The sequence below is a fragment of the Pempheris klunzingeri genome, chromosome 17, assembly GCF_042242105.1.
Source record: "Pempheris klunzingeri isolate RE-2024b chromosome 17, fPemKlu1.hap1, whole genome shotgun sequence".
Lineage (NCBI taxonomy): Eukaryota > Metazoa > Chordata > Actinopteri > Acropomatiformes > Pempheridae > Pempheris > Pempheris klunzingeri.
The window spans coordinates 12,094,376-12,115,986 of record NC_092028.1 but is presented as its reverse complement, the minus strand read 5'-3'; the positions used below and the strand labels follow the sequence as shown (position 1 = coordinate 12,115,986).

The window sequence follows — 21,611 nt, the reverse complement described above, 5'->3', positions numbered from 1 at the left end:
CTAAGATGATGAACATTGGAAACATGCTCATCATCAGCATGCCGACGTTAACTTTTAGCTCAAAGCAGAAGCAGAGTCAGAATCAGAAATAAGTTATTTAGCCCTGGGGGGAAATCCGGGACCTCACAATTGGGGACCTCCCAACCACATACTGGGACTACAGGAAAATCACTAAAATGGTGACATCAGCCAACTGACCGACACAGCCATTTATAGAGCCTTGCATGGATAAAAAATACTTTGAGGAAAAGTAAAAAGAAAAGTATAAGGAGACTGTTGAAGTATTTCAACGCTGATGGTCTTTTCATAAAACTGTGAAGTCTATGTAGTGGAAAAACACAATTATTTGTGAATCTGATGTTACTTGACCAGAGAAAACAGAGAAAAGGGGCTGTACTATTTTGCTCAAAAGGTAGAGACCCTAAAACGACCACGATGCACTGTGCCACCATCCTCACAGGCTGGCGGTACTAGACGCTCGGCTGTGGTGGCCTCCTCCTCCACATGCCCTAATTTTTCCGCACTATAGTTTGACCCATAACCCTAAATATTTAGAATCAATTCTTAATTAATTCTTATGGTGTTTATACAAAAAACATGTAAGTGCAATCTATAAAGGATTTTGCCAAATGAGCAGGGAGGTCTGGGTTCAGGCAACATGTAGGAAAGTTAAACATTGATCATTTGCATATACTGTGCTACTTAAATTGTAATAATACCAAGCCCGTTGAAAAATATATCCCTTTAAATGACCAACAAGAGAGGGAATTCTCCACTGATCCCTATAATTTCCGCTGTCAACGATGCAGGTTCACAAGTTCCTTGATAAGAACTACGACCAGGTCCGTCAGGATGTCCTGGACCTGTTCATTCAAAGCAAGAACAAGGTGAGATGAGAGGAGCATCGTCACATCTCATGCACACACACGTCTATTCACAGTGATTGTAATTCACAGCAACATGAGCTTTAAAAATATGTGTGAATGTTTGTGTGTATTTGTGTGTACAGATGGTGTCAAACCTCTTCCTGGTTCACGCAGAGGTCATGGGTCAGCAGAGAGGAGGTCACATGAGGAAGAGCAGCACAGTCACCAGAAAATACCAAGCTCACACCGTCAGCAGCAAGTTCCAACAGTCCCTGCTGGAGCTGGTGGAGAAGATGGAGAGGTGAACCTTGCCACAAATGGCACAATTTTCATTGAAAAAACCCCCAAAAAACTGATTTACTGTTATTTTTCCATTCCAGGTGCAACCCTTTTTTTGTTCGCTGCATTAAGCCAAATAACATGAAGGTAGATTTTAAGATTTCTATTAAACGGTCATTTCCACGCATAAATTCAATCTCACTGCATCCTGAGGGTAATTTTTTCGAATGGGCTTAAATGTGCATCTGTGTTTAGCAACCGGGTGTGTTTGAGGACGAGCTGGTCAGCAGCCAGCTGAGACACTCAGGTGTCCTAGAGACCATTAGGATCCGCAGAGAGGGATATCCTGTCAGAATGCCATTCCACGTCTTCCTGTTCAGGTAACATACACACAGTGTTAAACACTGGACGGCATTTTGGCGCTTCTCTGATAGCCTGAAGACTCCTTTTGTTAACATCAAGCAGCTGTGTACAATGATAATAACTCTAGATTAACTGTAATGTACGCGTGGCCACCATCAAAACACCAAATGTGGGAATATCTTTTGATTTTCTTCCCTCCAGTAGAGTTCAGAGACTGTTCTGGGGGCGTGTGGTGATCCAACACTTTGTTGTGATTTTCCCTTTAAATTTAGCACCAATCTGCAACATTTAATACAAACTTTTTCATCTGTTGAGCTGAACATCGAGTATCTAGTATATCCTAATCTCCTTTTTTAAATCTCCCCTTAACACTCAGTTTTACCTCATGACTTTCTTTTAACTGTTGCTGTACTTTTTATATATTTCTTAATCTTGTTTTATCTTAAGTTTTTGGATCTTTTTTACTTTTATTTATTATTATTATCACCTTTCTCAGACAATCCTTTGTGTGTGTGTGTGTACATGTGTCATCCCCAGGTATAAGTCTCTGGTGGGGATACAAGAGCTTCCAGCAGCCAGTGGAGAGAACTGTGTGTTAATGCTCAGTAAACTGTGTCCTCTTAGACCAGGACTCTTCCATGTTGGAGTTACGAAGGTGAGGTTCTCCTCTCATTTGTTCATGTTAACCCTTAACAAACTAAAGAGAACCACCAACTTGACTGTACCTCCAACTTTTGATGGAAGCCATGTTGTACATGAATGATATATTTGCATTTATTTTGTTCAAGTGGCATCTATATATATATGTGTGTGTGTGTGTGTGTGTGTGTGTGTGTGTGTGAATGGCAGCTGTTTCTGAAGGAGGACATCTACCAGTTGTTGGAGTGTAAACGGGAACGCACTCGTCAGCTTGCTGCTCTCACCCTGCAGCGTTACACCCGTATGTTCTTCGTCAGGAAACGTTTTGTGGCCCTCCGCAACAAGATCATCCGGCTGCAGGCGCAGTGCCGAGGCTTCCTCATGAGGTCAGCTTCTCTGCCAGCTTCAGTTTCAGTTTCGGATTTGTGGATATTCACCAGGATAAAAGCCCCATTTAGTTTATATGAAGAGACGAATATCTATGTAAACAAATTATGATGATTAGTAGTAAAAAAAAAGACGGAATGACAGTCTACATTTTTTTCATACGGTAATAGTGTGAGAGACAAATGAAAGGAGACACCAGTAAACTAATAGACAACATTTAAATATGAGGAACACAGAGATTTTAAAATTATGGTACATTGTGATGTTCTTTAAGGGACAGTATGCATCATCAGCAGTTTCCTGGAACACCTTTATATTTGGTTATACTGGAAATTAAAAGGAACAGATATGGCTCACGTCATGGTGTTGTGTGTACATAGTTTGCATTTCCATGCATCCTCAGCTACAGTGTTGGGGTCAGAGAGGGTCTGAACACATTCTAACAGTGACATCCGTAACGAGGCAGTTGTAGCAAGTCTGTCTCCTTGTTAATGTAACAAAAGTGTCTTATGACACACGTGTTAATGGGTGATGTGAAATTTCATGATACTTCATTTGTGATTCTGCCCTCCAGGAAGCACTATGTTAAAATGAGGGAGAGTCTGGTTCGGTTCCGCTCTCTGGTCCACATGTACGTCAACCGCAAGCGATACATCAAGGTACAGGAAGTGTGTTTTAAAAGGACAACATATCTCCATTAATACTGACACCTTTCATTCCCATATAAATCCCCTATTTTCTTGCTCAGGGTGGCAGAGAAAATGTTCAGTGTGATTTCTGTGATGTGTTTTCAGATGAAGTTTGCAGCCCAGAGGAAAGCTGAGGAGGAGAAGAGGAGGAGAGAGATGGTAAGATGGAAGTTTGGACAGGATTAAATAATCGATGCTTCCTTCCAGTCTGCTTTGAAGGGGAAATTATTGTCACTTTGCCAATAAACTAAAAACAACTCTTTCAGGAGCTGACCAAGAGGGAAGTGGTGAACGTCACACACTTGGTGATCCCTGCAGAGCTGGGCGCCTTACTGCAGACAGCAGCAGGTCTGTAGATGTCTGTCTGTCTGTCTGCCTTCATTTTTGTGACATCTACATTAGTGTGCACACATTCATGAATCAAACAGTGGAGCGTTTCCTCCAGGCACCCTGACAAAGTGGGACAGGAACTGCATCAACTTGATAAATAAACCATAAAGGAAAAATAGCAAGCAGCAAACTTTATGTCATTTAAAAGATTTTATAGCAACTTTATGCCCTACATATCACTGATCATCAGCTGACGTTGCCCTTGTTTCTCTCGCTTTCTAGTCAGGAGAGAGTTGCACTCAGACTGTTTGGCTCTGCTTCAAGCTCCTCATATCCAGGAAGAGGCTCAACTCACTCTGCCTCTGGACATCAACAACTACCCATTCTACCGCTACGTACAGATCTACTTCAGGGTGAGATGTTCATCAGTAAACTTACAATATCACAGCCAGTTTTAGTCCTACTGATTGGCTTGAAACGTACTGTGTGATGTGTTTTTTAGAACTGTCCTTTAAATTGTATGTAGTTATTCCTAAGTTACTCTCATAAAACTGACCTCTAAAACTGTGAACTCTCCAGTGAAGGGGAGCCACACAGGGAAGAATCTCCTTTATGTAGCTAGACTGGAACTGATGAATAACGACACAAAGAGGAATGTAGCACTGAGCAATACTGAGGCATTGACCATTCATTGCAAAATTACAGCACCAAGTTAGCACTGTGGCCTCGTAGCAAGAAGATTTTCTCCCAGTGATTGCAAGGGTTTTCTTCGGGTACTCCTTCCTCCCACAGTCCAAAGACATGCAGGTTAATTGGTGACTCTAAATTGCCCGTAGGTGTGAATTCGTAAATGGTTGTCTCTCTGTATGCGATTGGCTGGCGACCAGTCCAGGGTGTACCCCGCCTCTCAACCAAAGTCAACTGGTATTGGTTCCAGCCCCCTTGCGACCCTTAAGGATAAGCAGTATAGATAATGGATGGATGTTGTTGCTTGTGGTGGTTCTGAATAGTCAAAGTGAGCGTTTAGCAGACGAGGAACAACATTCACTATTTTTTCCCCTTTCCTCATAAGGAATCAGGGAGGACTGTTGCTGTACTCAACCTACTACACCACCATGTTAATTGCACCCTGAGGTGTGTAAATGTGCTTCTTTACTTGAAACACTGTATATATTTTGTTGCTGTAGGAACCAAAGTTTGGGATGCTGATGGCACCTCTAGAGGCACCTCTGACCCGCTTAGAGGAAGACCTGAAGGGAGAAGCTCTGGAGCTCTTCATCATGGTAGGCTGACTTTTCTAAAAACTCCATTTACCCAGGGATCTGGCATTCAGGTTCCTGTACAGTGATACAGTTTGACTACTCACACACTTCTTTTTATCACCCCTGTCTCACACCACTGACATCATTTTTGCCTTTAATTCTGTTTTCTTCAGGTGTTACGATTCATGGGGGATCCTCACCTGAACGGGGCCCAGGAAAACATGTTTGGGAATTACATCATCCAAAGGGGCCTGTCATGTCCATCTCCAGGGTTACGGGACGAGATCCTGGCTCAGGTTGTCAACCAGGTGTGGAGGAACGTGAACTCTGATAACGCCGAGAGAGGCTGGCTGCTGCTGCTGGCATGTGTCTGCAGCTTTGCCCCGTCGCCCAAGATGGACAAATATCTACTGAAGTAAGACATAATTTCATACTTGTGCACAGAAATCATACTGATGAAAATACATACATGTTCAGACACAAATGTGGAGTGGAAAAACTATATTTAAAAAAAACATATAAGCTGTGGCAAGTAGCACAAAATTAAATTGAAGGAAACCTCCTCAACTTTGTATTTTTTTTTTTTTTTTTTTTTATCTATACCTGGAAGCATGTACAAAATGTGGTTGTAGAGGGAAGCTTTTCTTTCAATAAAAAAAATATATAACCTCAGTTGTGTCCTCTCCAGGTTTGTATCAGACCACAGCCCTGCCGGCTGCAAGGCGTTGCTGCAACACAGGCTCATCCAAGCCAATCAGAAAGCACAACTGGGCTCAGGCTCCACCCCCGAGACTGCACGGACCTATCCGCTGTCGCTGCTGGAGTGGACGGCCAATAGGAAAAAGGCTAACATGGTGCTGCACATGCACTGTTTTGATGGTGAGACGCAACATTACATTATGCAGTTTTAACTGTCTGCGAGGGCATCATCTGCAGAAATATTCAGTTTAATAAGTTTATTGCTTTTATTTTTTAGTTTTACATTACGTTTTATAATATATCTCTCAATTTAAGGAAGAAAAAAAAAGGCTATTAAATATCATGAAAATAGTTTTTCTCACATACAGTTTAAATGAGAAGTGCATTGCAGGGACTGCTGGCATCACTTTTATTGAGTCGTATCAATTACAGCCCTTGATCATTGATTATTCATCACCTGTCAGGATCGGGTGATGGAACCACAGGACTCTCAGCCCTTGAACTGCACAGTTTATTGCATTTTGTTTGTTAACACTTAACAACTGGTGTGATTTCAAAACCACAGATAGATATAAAGAGTTGAAGATGCGATGCCGTTTGTTTATCTCATTCATTCATTCTTCTCTCTCCATAGGAGGATCGTTCCTGTGTCCAGTCCATTCCTGGACCAGTGGAGAGGATTTAGCAGGCCACATACTGCGCCACAGGTGCTGATATCTCATATTTAAGTATAAGATGCAAAAGCTCAATTGATTTCTTTTAACTTAAAAAACCCACACAGTTATATTGTACAGTACAAAATGCCTTAAATGCAGTGTTATCAGATACAGGCAGGTATTTGAGCTACATGGTCTTGCAGGGGAGTGTCGGACTGGTGGAGGGGAAGTTCAATTCTGATGAAGGAACACGGCCAGTGGGTGGAGTTAGCGGGTCATGACTATGTGATGGACCTGGTTGCGGACCTGGAGCTTCCAAATGAGTTCCCAAAGCAGAAGAGCTACTTCATCATCAGCACTGACGACCCAGCCAGAGTCAGAGCCAACGCCAGCCTGTCAGTACACAAATACATGCATGTGCGAATATGTGAAATGTAGATATTGCACCAAAAAAATTAAATCACCTCTAATTAATTTATCTCTCCTCCCAGTGCTTTGGTCGGCAGTGGCTTTGACTCAGATGAGGAGCTTCCTCCTGCCTTTCCTCTCAGCAGCAGCAAACCAGCCTACAGTCTGCCTGACTCTGACGGTTACTACAGCCACGGTACACACACACACACACACACACACATATGTGCAGCAGTATCAAATATATGAGTCTACTGTAACATAATATGCAGTAACCTCAGTAATTACTAGTATCTGTTGTGTGTCTATGTCCAGTAGAGTCAGATGCGTTCAGTGACGGTCAGACTCAGAGAGGGATGGACCGCTACCTGGACAGTCTGTTTGACCCTGTGCTGTCAGACAGCAGCATAGTGAGTACTGACACCGATCTACAAGAAACTACTCATCCTGACTGTGCTTTGGAAATACCTTGGTGCTGAAAAGATTAGCTGATTAATTGATTAGTCACTCAGATCTGCAAGCAGGTGTAGACACTGAACTGACCAACCCTCCTTGCATTGTTTTCATAGTTATCAGCAACCTGAGCGGTTTTTAACTTGTGTTAGAAAAGCTTCCATCATGTCCGTTGGAAGCTTTCTCTCTTTTAAACATGGCGCTAATATGCAAATCCTGTTCCTGTAATGAGTTTAGTGAACCCTCAGCAGTGCATTTATTCAACTCATTTTGAGCGAAAGCACATAATGTCAGAAGAACTCGTGCTTAAAAGTTCTGAAATTCTCTGAGAATTAAACCTGAAATGTTTAAGCTCAGTTGACTTTAAATATTTAAAACATGTTTATTTATAGTAAGTTAGTGAGTTTTTCTCAGCTTTGCCATATTACTGTGAACTGAATATCTTTGGGTTTTGGACTGTTGGTCAGACAAAGCATTTTGAATGCATCACCTTTGGCTCGGGCAACATTTCTTGGACATTCCTCACAATTTTATAGGCTGATGTGGGAAAAAAAAATAGATTAATGCATGAAGGAAATTCTTGTTAGCAGCAGTTCTGAGATGGATAAAACGGTCGCATCATGCTCCTTGCACCTGATCTGCCATGTGAGCGTGAATGGAGGGCAGTGTTGATGGATGGATGGAACATGTGATCCACGGCTTCTGTTTGTGTATGAATGGGGCAGACAGGAGGGTTGATTAGGTTACTGAGCGACCTACCGTATTTGACTGTAACAGCAGGCAGCACACATGCACAGCTAAAGTGGAGGTAGCTGATCCGTTAACAACTTCACACTTTGTGTATTTGGTAAAAAAAAAAAAAAAAGGCAAGAGGCCCCATCAGTGGGAGGAAACAGGAAGAAAGTACAGGTATGTGCTTCCACTGCAAAATTAGTCACCTTGAGAGCCTTGTTGTTAAGATATGATTGGTTTTTCAGAATCAGCTGTCAATCAGTGTGGGTGGGAACATTAGACCATTTCACTTGGATGTTGTGTTGCATGTGGGAATTTATTCTTGTGCAATCAAGTGTTTCTTTTTTTACCAAGGTAAATTAGTATGTTAAGACAGTGGGGTTTGTTGCAGACCATTTTGTTGGAGACTTTGTTGCTCGTGCTGGCGCTTTTCCTCCAGTGTGTACGGTACTTCCTGCGGAGTATTCAGTTCCTCACTCTCTCACAGAGGCTTCCCTTAGTCTCTCCTTTTTCACGCTTCTTACCCAACTCCTCCATGGCTCTCAAAACTCCACTCTCTCAACGTCTACAACAGCCCTCTTCCATGTGCTGAATCTCTTTTTGCCTGTCCTCTGCCTCTCTTTGGCTACAGGACATGGAAAAGACTGGAAGTTTGTCAGCAAGGATGAAGGGAGGAGGAGGTATAGGCATCACAGGAGAAGGAAGAGGAGAGGGAGAGAGTCGTGCATCCCCCGCCCGGCCTTATCCACCAGGAATACACCCCGGAGGTAAAACACAGGCGTTAATGTGTGTGTTTCCTCTTAGTTATTTCTAGTGTTAGTGCAGATTGCCCATTAGTTTCTCTTTAGGTTTGTATTTTTCTTAATTAGTTTTGTGTATTTCACTTTGTGGTCCTAGGTGTTAGGTCCCACCATGCATGCCTCTCTCTCACTCTTTTTCTCTGTCCATTAACATCAGTACTTCAGCTTGTTCTAAATTGGTTCTAAATCCTCTGCATTGGTCTCAGGTTGATGAATAATTTTGCCCTCCTTTCCACTTTAAAAGCTTTCCTTGAATGCTGGAAATACTGCAGAGTTTCAAATGTTTTCACTTCCTCTGTTTTAAACTTTTACCTCCCGGGAAATGATCGATATGCGGTTAACACTAACATACAGTACAGTACAACAACCAACAGACAGACAAGTAGAGATTAAAAAGGAGGAAATAAAAAAAAAAAAACACACGAGTGCAAAGGTTCAGGTGTAGAGTACACCAACCTTAATCTGTCGCTTAGAGGCTGTAATGAGCAGTCTGACTTCATGGATAATGCATAGACAGCCATTCACTGTAACAACAGGGCTCCTTTACCCTCCATAGGCATTTGTCACTCTCATTCTCTCTCTTCACTACACACGTTATCCTATATCTGTTTCTCTATAGGCTGTTTTGTGTCTTTCTGTTGCCGCACGCAAGGTCATAGGTGAAGATCACATCTGTTTAAGAATTGTTTTACTGCTGGAACCTTTCTCCTGTTTTTCACCCTGAATGTGCAGGTGTCAAGTTTAATGTCACCCACCAATAACACGGACTTTTAGTTTATTTCCATGCACATAATGCATCTCATATACCATGTAATGGATGGTTTGCCAACACTTGTAACACCTATGTTTAAGATGTTGTTTTGATCATAATTAATAATTAATAATAGACATCATAGATAAAAAGATATTAAAAAGATTTTTTATCTTATTTTTTCATGAAAACAATGTAAACCCCATGCATTACTTTAATTCTACTTTCAAGTTCAGATTATATGTAGCAAACAAGCACATGAGAACCAATGTTCACATCAACAAGTCAAATAGTGTAGGTGCTAACATGAGCATGCTAGCATGCTCACGAATACAATGGTAGTATGCGGATGTTTAGCTGATGTGCTGATGTGCTGATATTCACCATCTTAATTTAGCCTGTTAACACACTAATATATGCTGATATGTTCTAAGATTTGATTAACACTTAATACTAAGTACAAAAAGTTTTGCAGGTATCTGGCCATAAACCAAAGAATTGGAAAAACTAGAAAAATGATGATGCCAGATAAAAAGTCTGGAGATCATTATAGTCAGTAGGAAATGTCTAGGAGCATCTGAGAACCATGTATGTCTGTACGTGAGTAACCGTTAGTTTTGTGCCAGTCCATGAAGTCGATGTCAAGCTAATTCACTGAGTAAGTGAAAACTTTGACCCGCTGGTGGAGCTGAAAGAAAAGTTAGAGGATTACCATCATCTGGGGAAAGTGAATGTTTGTGCAAAATTTCATGCCAATCCATTAAGTGGTTGTTGAGATATTTCAATCTATAATAATGAACTGAATAGTCAAAACTGTCCTATTAGCTGTTGTTCACTCTCGCTGTTAAGTCCTGTTTAGCTTGTCTGGTCTTGCCCGACAGGATGAAAATACAGTACTATGTAGGTCCAGAGTCCTGGAGGCAGCATGGTTTCTAACTCTGTTCACTGCCTGTCGCTCCTCAAGCTGTGCCAGTGCTTCCAGTAGCAGGAGGGATGATGCCACCCATCCCTGCCATGCCAATCCCCTCCCACCACCATCACCACGAACAACACCTACAGCAGCAGCAGCAACCTCAGGCGCAATACCACCAATACAATCGTCCCCAAGAACCCTACCTCCAGCAGACCTCTGCTACCACGTCTCCTGCAACACGTGTACCACCCGCCCCGTCGCCCATTCATGCACCCACTGCCTCCCCCGCTGCTGGTAGAGATGCAAATGTAGCTTCCCATGTCACTGGTGTCCCCGGTCTACCGGGGGTGCCCTCGCTCCCCGCCACGTCTGTGGTTCCAGGCTTGCCCGTGATGACAGGTGTGCCAGGTATAATAATCGGGTGTGCGTTAGGTTTTCCAGCATGTTTGGCCTGAAGCGTGTGGGCATGGTGAAGATAAAGAGCCACATATATCTTAAATGTTGTTGTGAGGTTGCCAAGTTCCTCTGTGTGGTTTGTTTGAAGCAAATGAGTCTGTTGGATGTGCTTCTATGGTTTTTCTACAACAAAATCATTTTTACTACATGTTTTCTGGTATTATGCTTGTCTAGGGTCGGAGCAGGCAGTACTGACTCAACAGCAACAGGCAATCATAAACCAGCAAGCTATCATCCTGGTTTGTCACTCATCCTTCTTCTGAACTACTCTGAGTTACATTGAAATATAAGTGAACACTGTATTTAATCTATCCAGTATTATAACTCAATATAAGTTGAGTTTCAGTCCATATTAATACTTTCTATAAATTTGGTAGTGCTAACTGACCCTAAAACTGTCAAGTATTAAGAAAATAACGCAACATTTTGGGAAATATACTCATTTGCTCTTCTGCCCATAGTTAGTTGAGAGGATTGATACCACTCTCATGTCTGTATGGTAAATATGAAGCCACAGCCTGTTAAAATAGAAGGAAACAGCTAGCCTTTCTCTGTCCACAGGAAACAACATCCACTTTCCAACACATCTAAGTGGCACTATTTAACATGTTATATCCTGTTTGTGCACTCCATGAAAAAGCTGTATAAGTGACAGTGGACGTTTAGAATATTTACCATATTAAGTTCAATTTGTAGGTGAAGCTGAGATTTAACGGCACACAAGCTGATACTAAGTGAGTGTGTGTGTGTTGCAGGCCCAGCAGATGACCATGCAGGCCATTGCGATCCAGCAGCAGATGTTGTCGTCTTTCCCCCCCGTTGCCCCGGCTCCCCAGTCACCACCATCACAGTATCACACACCCAGCCCAGTGAGTAGACACACACACACACACACACTGCATGTACACAAATCAGAAATATTGTCCTGCAATGAATACAAACTCCACTGTATCACTTTCTGTTTTTCTGCAGACCAAAGAAGAGTCGCCATACAAGCCTGCTGCTGTTCAGCGAAAAACTAGTAAGTCTTGACCTTTGATTTGAGTGAGGGTTTAAACGTTTCAACATTTTTAGAAGCATCAACATTATTCAAACGGAGTGAATTCATTTTTAGGTGGTATGTGATCTTATAAAGTGTTAAAATCATGCAGAAATAACTGAATCCAATCTGAATTAAGCGTCAAACATCTGCACTAATAAAAAAGTGACATTTCAGGTCCAACACGTGGGCCCCCTCCTGAGGATGTGGTCCAATCCAGTACGAGTAACGCAGAGCGCATTGATCCCAGCCACGACATCAAAGACATCGTCAAACAGCACCAGCCTGCCGGCACAACAACATCCACTGGACCTGCCGCACAGAGGTAACACACTCAGGATTTCCTAACCTAAATCTTGATCCAGACAATGATATTTTGTCTGCTTATTTGCCTCTTAACCTACATGTGTGTGTGAGTGTGTAGGAAAGGTGATGGAAAGATGTTTGTGAAGAAGCCAGACCCGCATGATGAAGCTATGGAGATCCTTAAAGATCAGATGGCAAACCCACCACAACCGGTACCCCAACTCTGCACCGACCACACACACACACACACACACACACACACACACACACAAAATGATATCTGACATTTGTTTTTATTTCTCAGACTCAAAAGAAGCCTCAGTCCTCCCCACAAAAAGAAGAGGCAGGACTTAAGGTTTCCAAGACAACCAAGGCTCGCTCTGCGGGTGAACCCAGCTCCAACATAAGCCCCGCCCCTCCTCCAGGTGAACTTTTCACACACTGATGTGACATAAATCCCCAGTAATAAACAGCGGAGTGACAGAAAGTTCTTTGCTCGTTTCACACTCGCACATGATCGTGTGTGACAAGTACGTGGTACAAAAACACAAGCGTGCGTGTTTCTGTGTGTGTTTCTGTGTGTGTGTGTGTTTTCAGTCTCCAGAGACTTGCCAGTAGAGGAGGAGATCATTCAGACTCAACTCCACAGCAGGACCAGTGATGAATATTACACTTACTCCAACGTCCCCTGGAAACTCTACATGAGGAAAGAGGTGTGTATCATGAGCACACAAATACATAAATAGGAAGACAAATATTCCACAGTGTCCTCAAATTTGATGCTTTAAAAACATCCAATACACTCTTCATAGATCCTCTTGCACCAAACATCTAACAACAACATTTACAATGCTTTAATATCATCATATTTTATTATTATTTACCTAAATAAATATTTCCAATGTTGATCTTTGTCAACAGGTTTTCTATCCTAAAGAGACGTTCAACAATCCGCTGATTCTGGACCTGATCTTCAGACAGGTTGATTTATGTATTCATTATTTATTTGCATTTCATTATTTCTCCATTTATTTTGTTTGTTTATAATTTTAGATGTAAATAAGTCAGGTTTAATTCATGTAACTATGCTAATAGTTAAGACTGTAACAATTTATTAAAAATAAAATACTAAAAGTAGTGCTTTTGATGTAGATTCTAGCTTTATGTTTATTGTAAGAGAATGCTACAAATATCACACTTGTAGGTACTTTATGATCTTGGCTTTTTCTTTAAAGGATAACTCTGGTATTTTTAAACTGGTTCCCTATTTTAACATATTTTGAGTTCCAAATAACTAGTGGATACAAAATTAAGTTACTGGTAGGTCCAAAGCAGTACTTTCACATGTTCTGCAAGGTAAAATTACTGCTTTTGTCAATGGAGTCTGGTAGGTTTGTTACTGGTTAAACAAAAGGGATCCTACAGGTCCGTCTCTGTAGTGATCCTTTCAGTAATTTTGTTCAACATGTCGAATTCAAATGTGAACCTGTCCGTAACAAAAACAAGCACTTTTAGTGGACATAATATGATCGGGAAGCAATTTCCCCAAAACATAAAATTGCAGGCATTACAGTTCATTCTTCACCAATTCAGCTGCCAGTGGAGATGATCAAGTCGACCAATTCCAAAGTTTTTGTTCCTCTCAGTCATTTCAAACCCAAAATGTGTAAAAATAGGACCCGGGTTTTAAAATAGTGAAGTTGTCCAGTAATGCTGATATTCATTCACAGCAGGGGTAAATCAGCAGCTTGTCATCCCTGAGTGTGCATGTGTTCTGCAGATCATACATGATACCTTCTCTGAGGCCTGCATCCGAATCACCCAGGAGGAGAGACAGAAGATGAAAGCTTTATTTGGTATGAAAAAACACAGAATCCTGCTTGACTTTTCAACTCTTTGTAGTTTGGATTTGACAACTTCAACTCTTTCTTTGGTTACTTTGACAGCTGAGAACAATGTGGATCAAGTTTCAGGAACACATGATGAGAATGTGAAGAAGAAAGTGGTCGCCATGGCCAGAGACTCATGGGAGATTTACTTCTCCCGCCTCTTCCCGGCCTCTGTGAGTTCTTGTCTTTTTCTTATATGTGAGTTAAACTGAGATGTGCACAGCAAACCTAAAGCTGTCTTCTTCCTTTAGTTATTCTTATTGGCATAATAGGCTTACTTGTCTGTACTCAGTTTCGTGTGTGTGTGTGTGTGTACGTGTGTGTGTGTGTGTTCCAGGGCAGTGTGGGGACAGGGGTGCAGGTGCTGTCTGTGTCTCATAAAGGCATCAAGCTGCTGAAGATGGTGAGGAGCAGCTCTAGTGCTCCAGACTACTTCAGAGTACTGCGGCCTTATGGGTAAGCTTCATAGACTGGACATGGTGTGTGTGATGTCAACCATGAGCCATGAATATTTGTGCCTTATCTGTCTTATTATTGGAATGCCCATTCACAAAGACAGATGGGAAGTTAGCCACTGATTGCAAAATAAAACATAAAGAAAGAGTGACCTTTCTCATCATTCTGTGTCAAGTGATTTGACCTGAGAGCCCTTTCTCTTCTTTCTTTAACTTTATGTCTGCTTCCTGGTTTCTCACACCACTTCCCGTGCAGCTACTCGGACATCCTGTTTGTGTCCATTCCGTCTAAGAACATGCTGGAGTTCAACCTGACCAACGAGAAGCTGATCCTGTTCTCAGCCAAGGCCCCACAGGTCAAGCACATGATCGACCACTTCCTCACAGAGCTTAAGAAGGTCAGAGGGCTTCTGTGTGACTGTGTCTGTTTTTTTTGTAGACTTTCTAGGGGATTATTTAGGATAATACACACAAAGGCTTTTGTTGTCATCGGTTTCATATGTGGTCATGGTTAGAAAGACTAAATGTCTGCTGGCTAGTTGTGTAAAATGGAAAATATTGCAATCTTTTATTTCTTTTATATGCCTCCATGCCTGCAGAGGCCGTCCATCCAGCCGACCAAATTTTGCACAAATGTTCACTTGATTTTGGAGGTCAAAGGTCACTGTGACCTCACAAAACATGTTTTTGGCCGTAACTCAAGGATTCATAAGCTGGTTATGACAATATTTCACACAAAGGTCAAACAGGATAAAATGAGGAAGTGATGACATTTTGTATTCAAAGCGTCAAAGGTCAACTTGACTGTGGTGTCTTAATGTTTTGCAAAACCGCTTGTGTGGCCATTATTCCACGCCATAACTCTTGGGTTTCATGACATGACGTAAACTGCAACAACTGACTTGCTGGCAGATTCATGCAGAGCCAGGTGGTGATTCTAGCTTTGATTCATTTAAATATGTTAATGAGCAAGAATGATTCTTTAAATTGCCTTAGCATAAAGCAAAGCTCTCTCTGTCTCTGCATCTTTCTACAGTGAGTTACTCAGACAAAGTAACACTAGAATGCAACTGCTAATGTTTTGGCTCACACCTTCTCTGCGAACCACTCTGGGTTTTGCAGCATGTCAATGTCAAACATGTCATGTCTCTGTCAGGACTCAGAGTACATGGTGGCAGTGAGGAACTACATCACTGACGACAGAACTCAGCTCAGCTTCCACAAAGGAGACATCATCAGACTGCAGCACATGGACGGGGTGGAGGCCGGTGAGACAGACACTCAAAAACACGCAAAAAAACCACAGATGGCGGCACTGATGAATGGCACAGTGGTGTCTTTGTAGACCTGCATTTTGCTTCTCTGTGCTGCTTCAAGTCATGTCTGTCACACCGTGTGTGTATGTGTGTGTGTGTGTGTTCAGGCAAACATTACGGCTGCATCGTGAGGAAGAAGGTCATGCTTCTAGAGGAGCTAAAGAGAGACACTCCTGACTTTGGTGGGTTTGGGAGCCTGGCGGGATCTGTTGTCTGCGTGTTTGCTTTGCTGTTTGCTGTTTGCTGTTTATCTTTTTCCGGGCTGGTATGGGTTTGGTTTAGTAAAGCCTTGTAAATGCAACTTTCAAAGTTGGACCCCCCCCTACTTGGCTCACCTGACCATGGTTAGGGTCAGAGTGCTCGCCAGCAGGTGAAAGTCAACCCCAGATTCACCCTTGTTTTAAATTAGCTTTGTCTACTTGCCATTTCAAATATTTGTGTTTTTTCGACACTGTGCATTTTCGTAGCTTCCTGTTTGATGCGTGCTTACGATCTGGCCTGCGTACAGCAAAACAAGAAAATACATGCATCAGGGTGGATGCAGACACCCCAACACACTTCTAGTGTCTCATAAGTGATGATTTAGAGGGGTCATTTTTGTATGAATCTGTATTTTCTTCAGGAAAATCCAACTCATTCTATCTTAAACTCCTGTGTTCTTGCCTTTTAAGGAGAATTCTTTGTCTTAAAAAGCTGAAAAACGTAAACTCAGTTTTTTGAGATGTTTAGTTCCTGTTGGTTGGACACAGCAAACCTCTGAAGACATCACTTTGAGCTTTTTCTGTGTTTTGCATGTAGCAACTTGGGGATGTTTATAACACTTATCCATGACTCTACATATCTTCTGCTGTGGCGTGTGTGTGTGTGTGTGTTTGCAGGCTGGCGGTTCGGGGCAGTGTACGGCAAATCAGGATTGTTTCCCAGTGAGTACGTCCGTCCTGTGGCTGCTCCAGACTTCCTGGTTCTCCCCCCAGAGCGCGTGGAGCCTCGAGACAGACAGGGACGGGTTGCTGCATCTGCTGCTGTCGCCGTGGCGTTGGGCTCAGCCGTGGCTGCCCATGAGCTCGACCTCTCCACAGAGGTGCTGAAGTTGTTTACTCACATTACAGCAGCATTTTTTCTAACATACTGCCTAATAAAGAAGCACAACACTTAGTCTCAGCTTCCATGGCGCATTGGGAAAAAAAACAAAAAACACAAGGCTCGGAGCAAGAATAACTTAAACATTTCAGAATATATTCATGTATGAGATCCCTATATTGTGGTATAGGCTGCTGTTTATACAGTATATGTTGGAATATTTTGGTTTGCAGAAATGGAAATATTCTGTAGATAATTACATCTTTGGTCTCCCTTTAAGTGGCACTGCTGCATAGTTTTTTTACCACTGTGGCTGTTTGTGTGTGTATCAGGTGGTGAATGAGATGTATGGGGACAGCGTGAGCGGCGAACTGGACGATCTTCCTCTGCACAGCGGCCAGTACCACATGGTTGAATTTGCCAAGAAGTACTTCAGGGAGGCACAGAGGAACAGAAGGTCAGCCAAACACATAAAGTCAAAACAACGTGTAAAAATGTTGTAACTTTAAGCGTCTGCAGCTCAGATTGGCCTTGTGTTTTGTCCATAGTGATCAGAAAGCCAAAAAGGGGAAGGAGGGGAGGGACCCTGTTGACATGGTCAAATTCTCCAAGGTATGAATGGGGTCAAGGAGAAAAATGTCCAAAAAATGTGTAATTGTTATTGTGAATATTGTAATTTTCACTGATATTGTGCATTGTACTGCTGCACGAATATATGCTTCTTCCTTGTTGTTTGTCTCTCCAGTCTCCCATCCATGAGTCACTGATTGACTTCTCCGACAGTGGGATGAACAGAGTGGCTGCTGACATCTTCTTAGGTGAGTAAGGAAAGGAGCAATGGATGCAGGTAGGAAGTACAAGAGGAAGGTAGAGAAGTAGTCAGTGGATACAGACGTTATTATTATGAAATGTATAAGTGCAGATCTTCAGATTAGATTGGATCTTTGAAAGAGGAAGAGATGAAGGGAAAGAAAAAAGAGAGTGGGAATAAAGGCTCCCTCTTTCTTCTGGTTTATGAGATAACCTGTCTCCAGCCTTTATTCATATATTCCATGTTGACCGATTGTGTTTGTCCAGCCATAATGAAGTTCATGGGAGACTTCCCCCTGAAAGGTCAGACTGAACAGGACCTCGTCACCACTATACTGACGGTACACACACACACGCAAACACACCCACACACACTCTCACATAGTTGGTAGACACATAAAACATTAAGATGATAAAGAGAAAGAAACACTCATACATGATGTATTTCATTCCTGTACTCATAAATCTAGTTAAGTGCCGACCACGGCCTGATAAAGGATGAAGCCTACTGCCAGGTGATGAAGCAAGTTACTGCCAACACCAGCTCCAAACCGTAAGACTCTTCTCCATTTTATATCCTGCGCTGACTGAGATCTGAGCCAGTGCTGGCGAGGCTTTAAGTCACAGTTGTGTGTGTGTTTCATGTAGGGACAGTTGCCAGAGAGGATGGAGGCTGTTGTACATCCTGACTGCTTTCCATCGCTGCTCGGACGTTATGAAGCCATTCCTGTTGAAGTTTCTGCAGGACGCCAGCGCCAGCCCCGGGATGCAGTACCAAGGTAGGCAATTCTTTACTACCAGTCTGTAAGTATTCTGAGCTATCGTTGATCTAATCTAATTGGCTGCTGCTCTTTATTGACAGGTATCGCCAAGGCGTGTGAGCAAAATCTGAGGCGGACTTTTCAATATGGTGGACGTATACAGTATCCCAACAGCATGGAGCTCAAAGCTATGCTGGTTAGTGTCTAACTCAGCCATGCCGTCTGAATATATGGCTGTAAAAAAAAACTGTTTTAAAGTGTTAGAATATGCACAGAAACAAAAAAGGAAACTACTAGGCAATTGAATAAAGCAACTAATAATGTGAATGTTGCTGTATGATGGATTCCTTTGTTAAAATGCATCACATATGTTCCTCTAAATACATCAGAAATGATAACACATGCTAATGTTATGTTATTAATATACCCACTAAATTGTATTGTTATGAGATGTTCTTATATTTTATGGAAAAATATAATTTATCAGGCTTTGTTTGCGTGTGTGATCAATTCAATAGATTTGATCACAGATTTGATTGGCTTTAAGGATTTGTAAACTTGATTTTACACTAATTCAACTGCACTAGTATTGATTCCTTTCTCCTTAAGGCATCTGTCACGTTAATGTGTGAGTTTGTTTAGCAGCTGCTTTCCTCTCAGAAACAGCTGCACACTCCGCGCTGGCGTTAACTCATGTGACGTTTCCCTCTGATTGGCTGTTTGTGTGCAGGCTGGGCGGAGCTCCAAGAGACAGCTGTTCCTGCTGCCAGGTGGAATTGAAAGGCACTTGAAAATCAAGACGTGCTCTGTGAGTGACACACACACACACACACACACTAAAACACACACACACACATCCAGTGAAATTATATGATGTTGATTCTGAAGACAAGCTTCTTGCTGAGGTGGACTGACTGTAGCTTTTACATGTAACAAAAAAAAACAGATGCTGCGTTTGTGGGTCAGCATGGTGGCAGCATTGCTTGTGGTGAATGAGTTTCTTCATGTCAGGTTGCTTTGGATGCCATCGAAGAGCTTTGCTATGAGATGGGACTGCACAGGGCGGAGGCTTTGGATGAATATGCCGTCTTTTTGGTCACGCACAGAGGTAACAAGGATCCAGGTAGTGAAGACCTACAATACAAACACATAAATGGATAATAAGTGAGGCGTGCTTGTCTGTAGGTCAGAACGTGCGTCCCCTGAACAAGCGCGAGTACATCCTGGACATCGCTACAGAGGCAGAGCCGGTGGACACCAACTATAGTCTGTGGTTCAGGAGGGTCATATGGAGTCTGGCTCTCAAACTTGACAACGAACTCTTCGTCACCATGCACTATAATCAGGTAGAGATCTACTGTATGAAACATTATCTCTGTAGTCCCCCTTGCAAAACTGCTTGTTCTCCTCATAAGCTACACAAAGACCAGATCCTGCCTGAAAATACAATGAAATAAACAAACTCCACCCTCTGTGTCTCTGTTCAAGGTGTTGCCAGACTACCTGAAGGCCTTGCTGAGTGTGATTCCTCAGGGTAAGGCCAGTGATCAGCATCTGCAGCAGCTCGCCAGACTGGCTGCCCTACAGCACCGTGCCAAGGACACCGTCTACCTGCCCACCATGTGAATATAAAGAGACATACAGCATTCATTTACCACAGGCCCTTTGATGGACACTTTAATCCCTGGCACACAGCACTACCATGAATACTCGCCATGGAATTTTCCATATTGTTTACAGAGGACATGATTTTTTTTTTGTGTGTGTGTGCTTAGGCGTGAGGTGCAGGAGTGTGTCCCCCCACAGTTCTACAGCAAACAGGGTTCACAGCCGTGGGTGAACATGGTAATTCAACACATGCAGCAGGTCCAGCCCTTAAACCCACACCAGGCCCGTGCACAGTTCCTCGGTAAGAACACAGCTCTTAGATATTATATTATATATTATAACAGTGCCTTTAACAGTAGAACTTTATAGAAAATTGCATCAGGATGACAATTGTTCCAAGAGACTCTGAGATATCATGTAGCTACTTTTCTGGAAAATAACCAACACTGGCTTATCAAAAATGACCTGTGTGTGTTTTTGCGCAGGTCTGGTCAGTGCCTTCCCCATGTTCGGCTCCTCCTTCTTCTACATCCAGAGCTGTAGCTCAGCCTCCATCCAGGCCCCGTGCATCCTGGCTGTAAATCTGAATGGACTCCACTTTCTCAACAAGGATACTCATGTATGTCGCAGACACACACTCACAATCACACATGCAAACCATCCACTCAAACACAGCAAGAACTCCAGTATGTGTGTTTTTTCATGCTCCGCATACCAGGGCCAGCTGGCAAAACAAGGTAGAGGCCAGCTGACCGTATGTAACAGTATGAATTTAAAGCAGGATTTACTTAACGTCGCCTTGATCCATGTATATTAAAAGCAAATTACCAATTATTTCAAAACAACAACAAACGAGTATTTGGCTCCATCTGCTGGTTATTGTGTTTGCTGTTTACTTCTGTCCATCCTTCTGTTTATCTTAATTACCCAAAAGTTACACATAAGAGGAAATATAAGTGTGTGTGTGTGTGTGTGTGTGTGTGTGTGTGTGTGTCATTAGGAGGCCATGGTCCGCTTCCCTCTGAAAGAGGTCCAGTCAACTCGCACCCAGAGACCAACTTCAGGTTCCAGTTATCCATATGTGGAGATCATGATAGGAGACCTGCTCAACCAGCGGATCACACAGCTACAGCTGGAGCAGGTGTGTGTGTGTGAGAGAGAGAGAGAGAGAGAGAGAGAGAGAGAGAGAGAGAGAGAGAGAGAGAGTTACAATATGTATATGTTGTTTTTTTATGCATCTCTCTCACCTTAAATGCCATGCTGTTTTTGTATGTGTGGGCTGTGTACGTATGTGTTGTGTGTGTTTTGTGTGTGTGTGTGTGTGTGTGTGTGTGTGTGTGTTCCAGGGCCTGGAGCTGTGCCGAGTCATTGCCATGCACATGGAGAACATGTTGTCGGTCAGAGAAAAGAGACTCACTTTGCCACCAAGCGAAATCACCCTGCTGTAGCACAAACAAGCACATGCACACACAGAGAAATCACACTTTATGCCTCATAAATGTACTGCATCTACCTCTATTTCAACAGAATGTTTTCACATGTACAGATAATGTTTGCATAATTTGAATGTAGGGCGATGATGTTGATGGCACAGTTCAAACAACAGGTATATCACAATTTATTTTATTGTCCAAACAACAGTCGAAAAATATATTCATATATTT

General features: G+C 42.5%; 1 protein-coding gene across 1 annotated transcript in view; it reads left to right on the top strand.

Annotated features, from left to right (window-relative positions):
* The window catches only part of myo15aa (myosin XVAa), a 31,759-nt gene extending 10,364 nt beyond the window's left edge, over positions 1–21,395 (top strand). The window contains exons 17-64 of the mRNA XM_070847828.1: positions 810–887; positions 1,010–1,167; positions 1,247–1,292; positions 1,401–1,525; positions 2,046–2,163; positions 2,358–2,533; positions 3,109–3,193; positions 3,329–3,382; positions 3,490–3,571; positions 3,836–3,966; positions 4,741–4,836; positions 4,989–5,230; positions 5,504–5,694; positions 6,149–6,221; positions 6,374–6,565; positions 6,662–6,774; positions 6,894–6,988; positions 8,395–8,530; positions 10,858–10,922; positions 11,439–11,585; positions 11,656–11,704; positions 11,900–12,047; positions 12,147–12,240; positions 12,333–12,453; positions 12,626–12,741; positions 12,950–13,009; positions 13,809–13,884; positions 13,975–14,090; positions 14,255–14,373; positions 14,629–14,770; positions 15,529–15,640; positions 15,796–15,870; positions 16,567–16,769; positions 17,101–17,225; positions 17,317–17,380; positions 17,514–17,586; positions 17,846–17,919; positions 18,049–18,131; positions 18,227–18,357; positions 18,441–18,535; positions 19,070–19,147; positions 19,351–19,447; positions 19,525–19,685; positions 19,828–19,961; positions 20,115–20,248; positions 20,433–20,566; positions 20,948–21,088; positions 21,294–21,395. Coding sequence (XP_070703929.1) covers positions 810–887; positions 1,010–1,167; positions 1,247–1,292; positions 1,401–1,525; positions 2,046–2,163; positions 2,358–2,533; positions 3,109–3,193; positions 3,329–3,382; positions 3,490–3,571; positions 3,836–3,966; positions 4,741–4,836; positions 4,989–5,230; positions 5,504–5,694; positions 6,149–6,221; positions 6,374–6,565; positions 6,662–6,774; positions 6,894–6,988; positions 8,395–8,530; positions 10,858–10,922; positions 11,439–11,585; positions 11,656–11,704; positions 11,900–12,047; positions 12,147–12,240; positions 12,333–12,453; positions 12,626–12,741; positions 12,950–13,009; positions 13,809–13,884; positions 13,975–14,090; positions 14,255–14,373; positions 14,629–14,770; positions 15,529–15,640; positions 15,796–15,870; positions 16,567–16,769; positions 17,101–17,225; positions 17,317–17,380; positions 17,514–17,586; positions 17,846–17,919; positions 18,049–18,131; positions 18,227–18,357; positions 18,441–18,535; positions 19,070–19,147; positions 19,351–19,447; positions 19,525–19,685; positions 19,828–19,961; positions 20,115–20,248; positions 20,433–20,566; positions 20,948–21,088; positions 21,294–21,395 — 5,460 coding nt within the window. The remainder of the gene's footprint in view (positions 1–809; positions 888–1,009; positions 1,168–1,246; positions 1,293–1,400; positions 1,526–2,045; positions 2,164–2,357; positions 2,534–3,108; positions 3,194–3,328; positions 3,383–3,489; positions 3,572–3,835; positions 3,967–4,740; positions 4,837–4,988; positions 5,231–5,503; positions 5,695–6,148; positions 6,222–6,373; positions 6,566–6,661; positions 6,775–6,893; positions 6,989–8,394; positions 8,531–10,857; positions 10,923–11,438; positions 11,586–11,655; positions 11,705–11,899; positions 12,048–12,146; positions 12,241–12,332; positions 12,454–12,625; positions 12,742–12,949; positions 13,010–13,808; positions 13,885–13,974; positions 14,091–14,254; positions 14,374–14,628; positions 14,771–15,528; positions 15,641–15,795; positions 15,871–16,566; positions 16,770–17,100; positions 17,226–17,316; positions 17,381–17,513; positions 17,587–17,845; positions 17,920–18,048; positions 18,132–18,226; positions 18,358–18,440; positions 18,536–19,069; positions 19,148–19,350; positions 19,448–19,524; positions 19,686–19,827; positions 19,962–20,114; positions 20,249–20,432; positions 20,567–20,947; positions 21,089–21,293) is intronic.
* Positions 21,396–21,611: the final 216 nt, after the last annotated feature.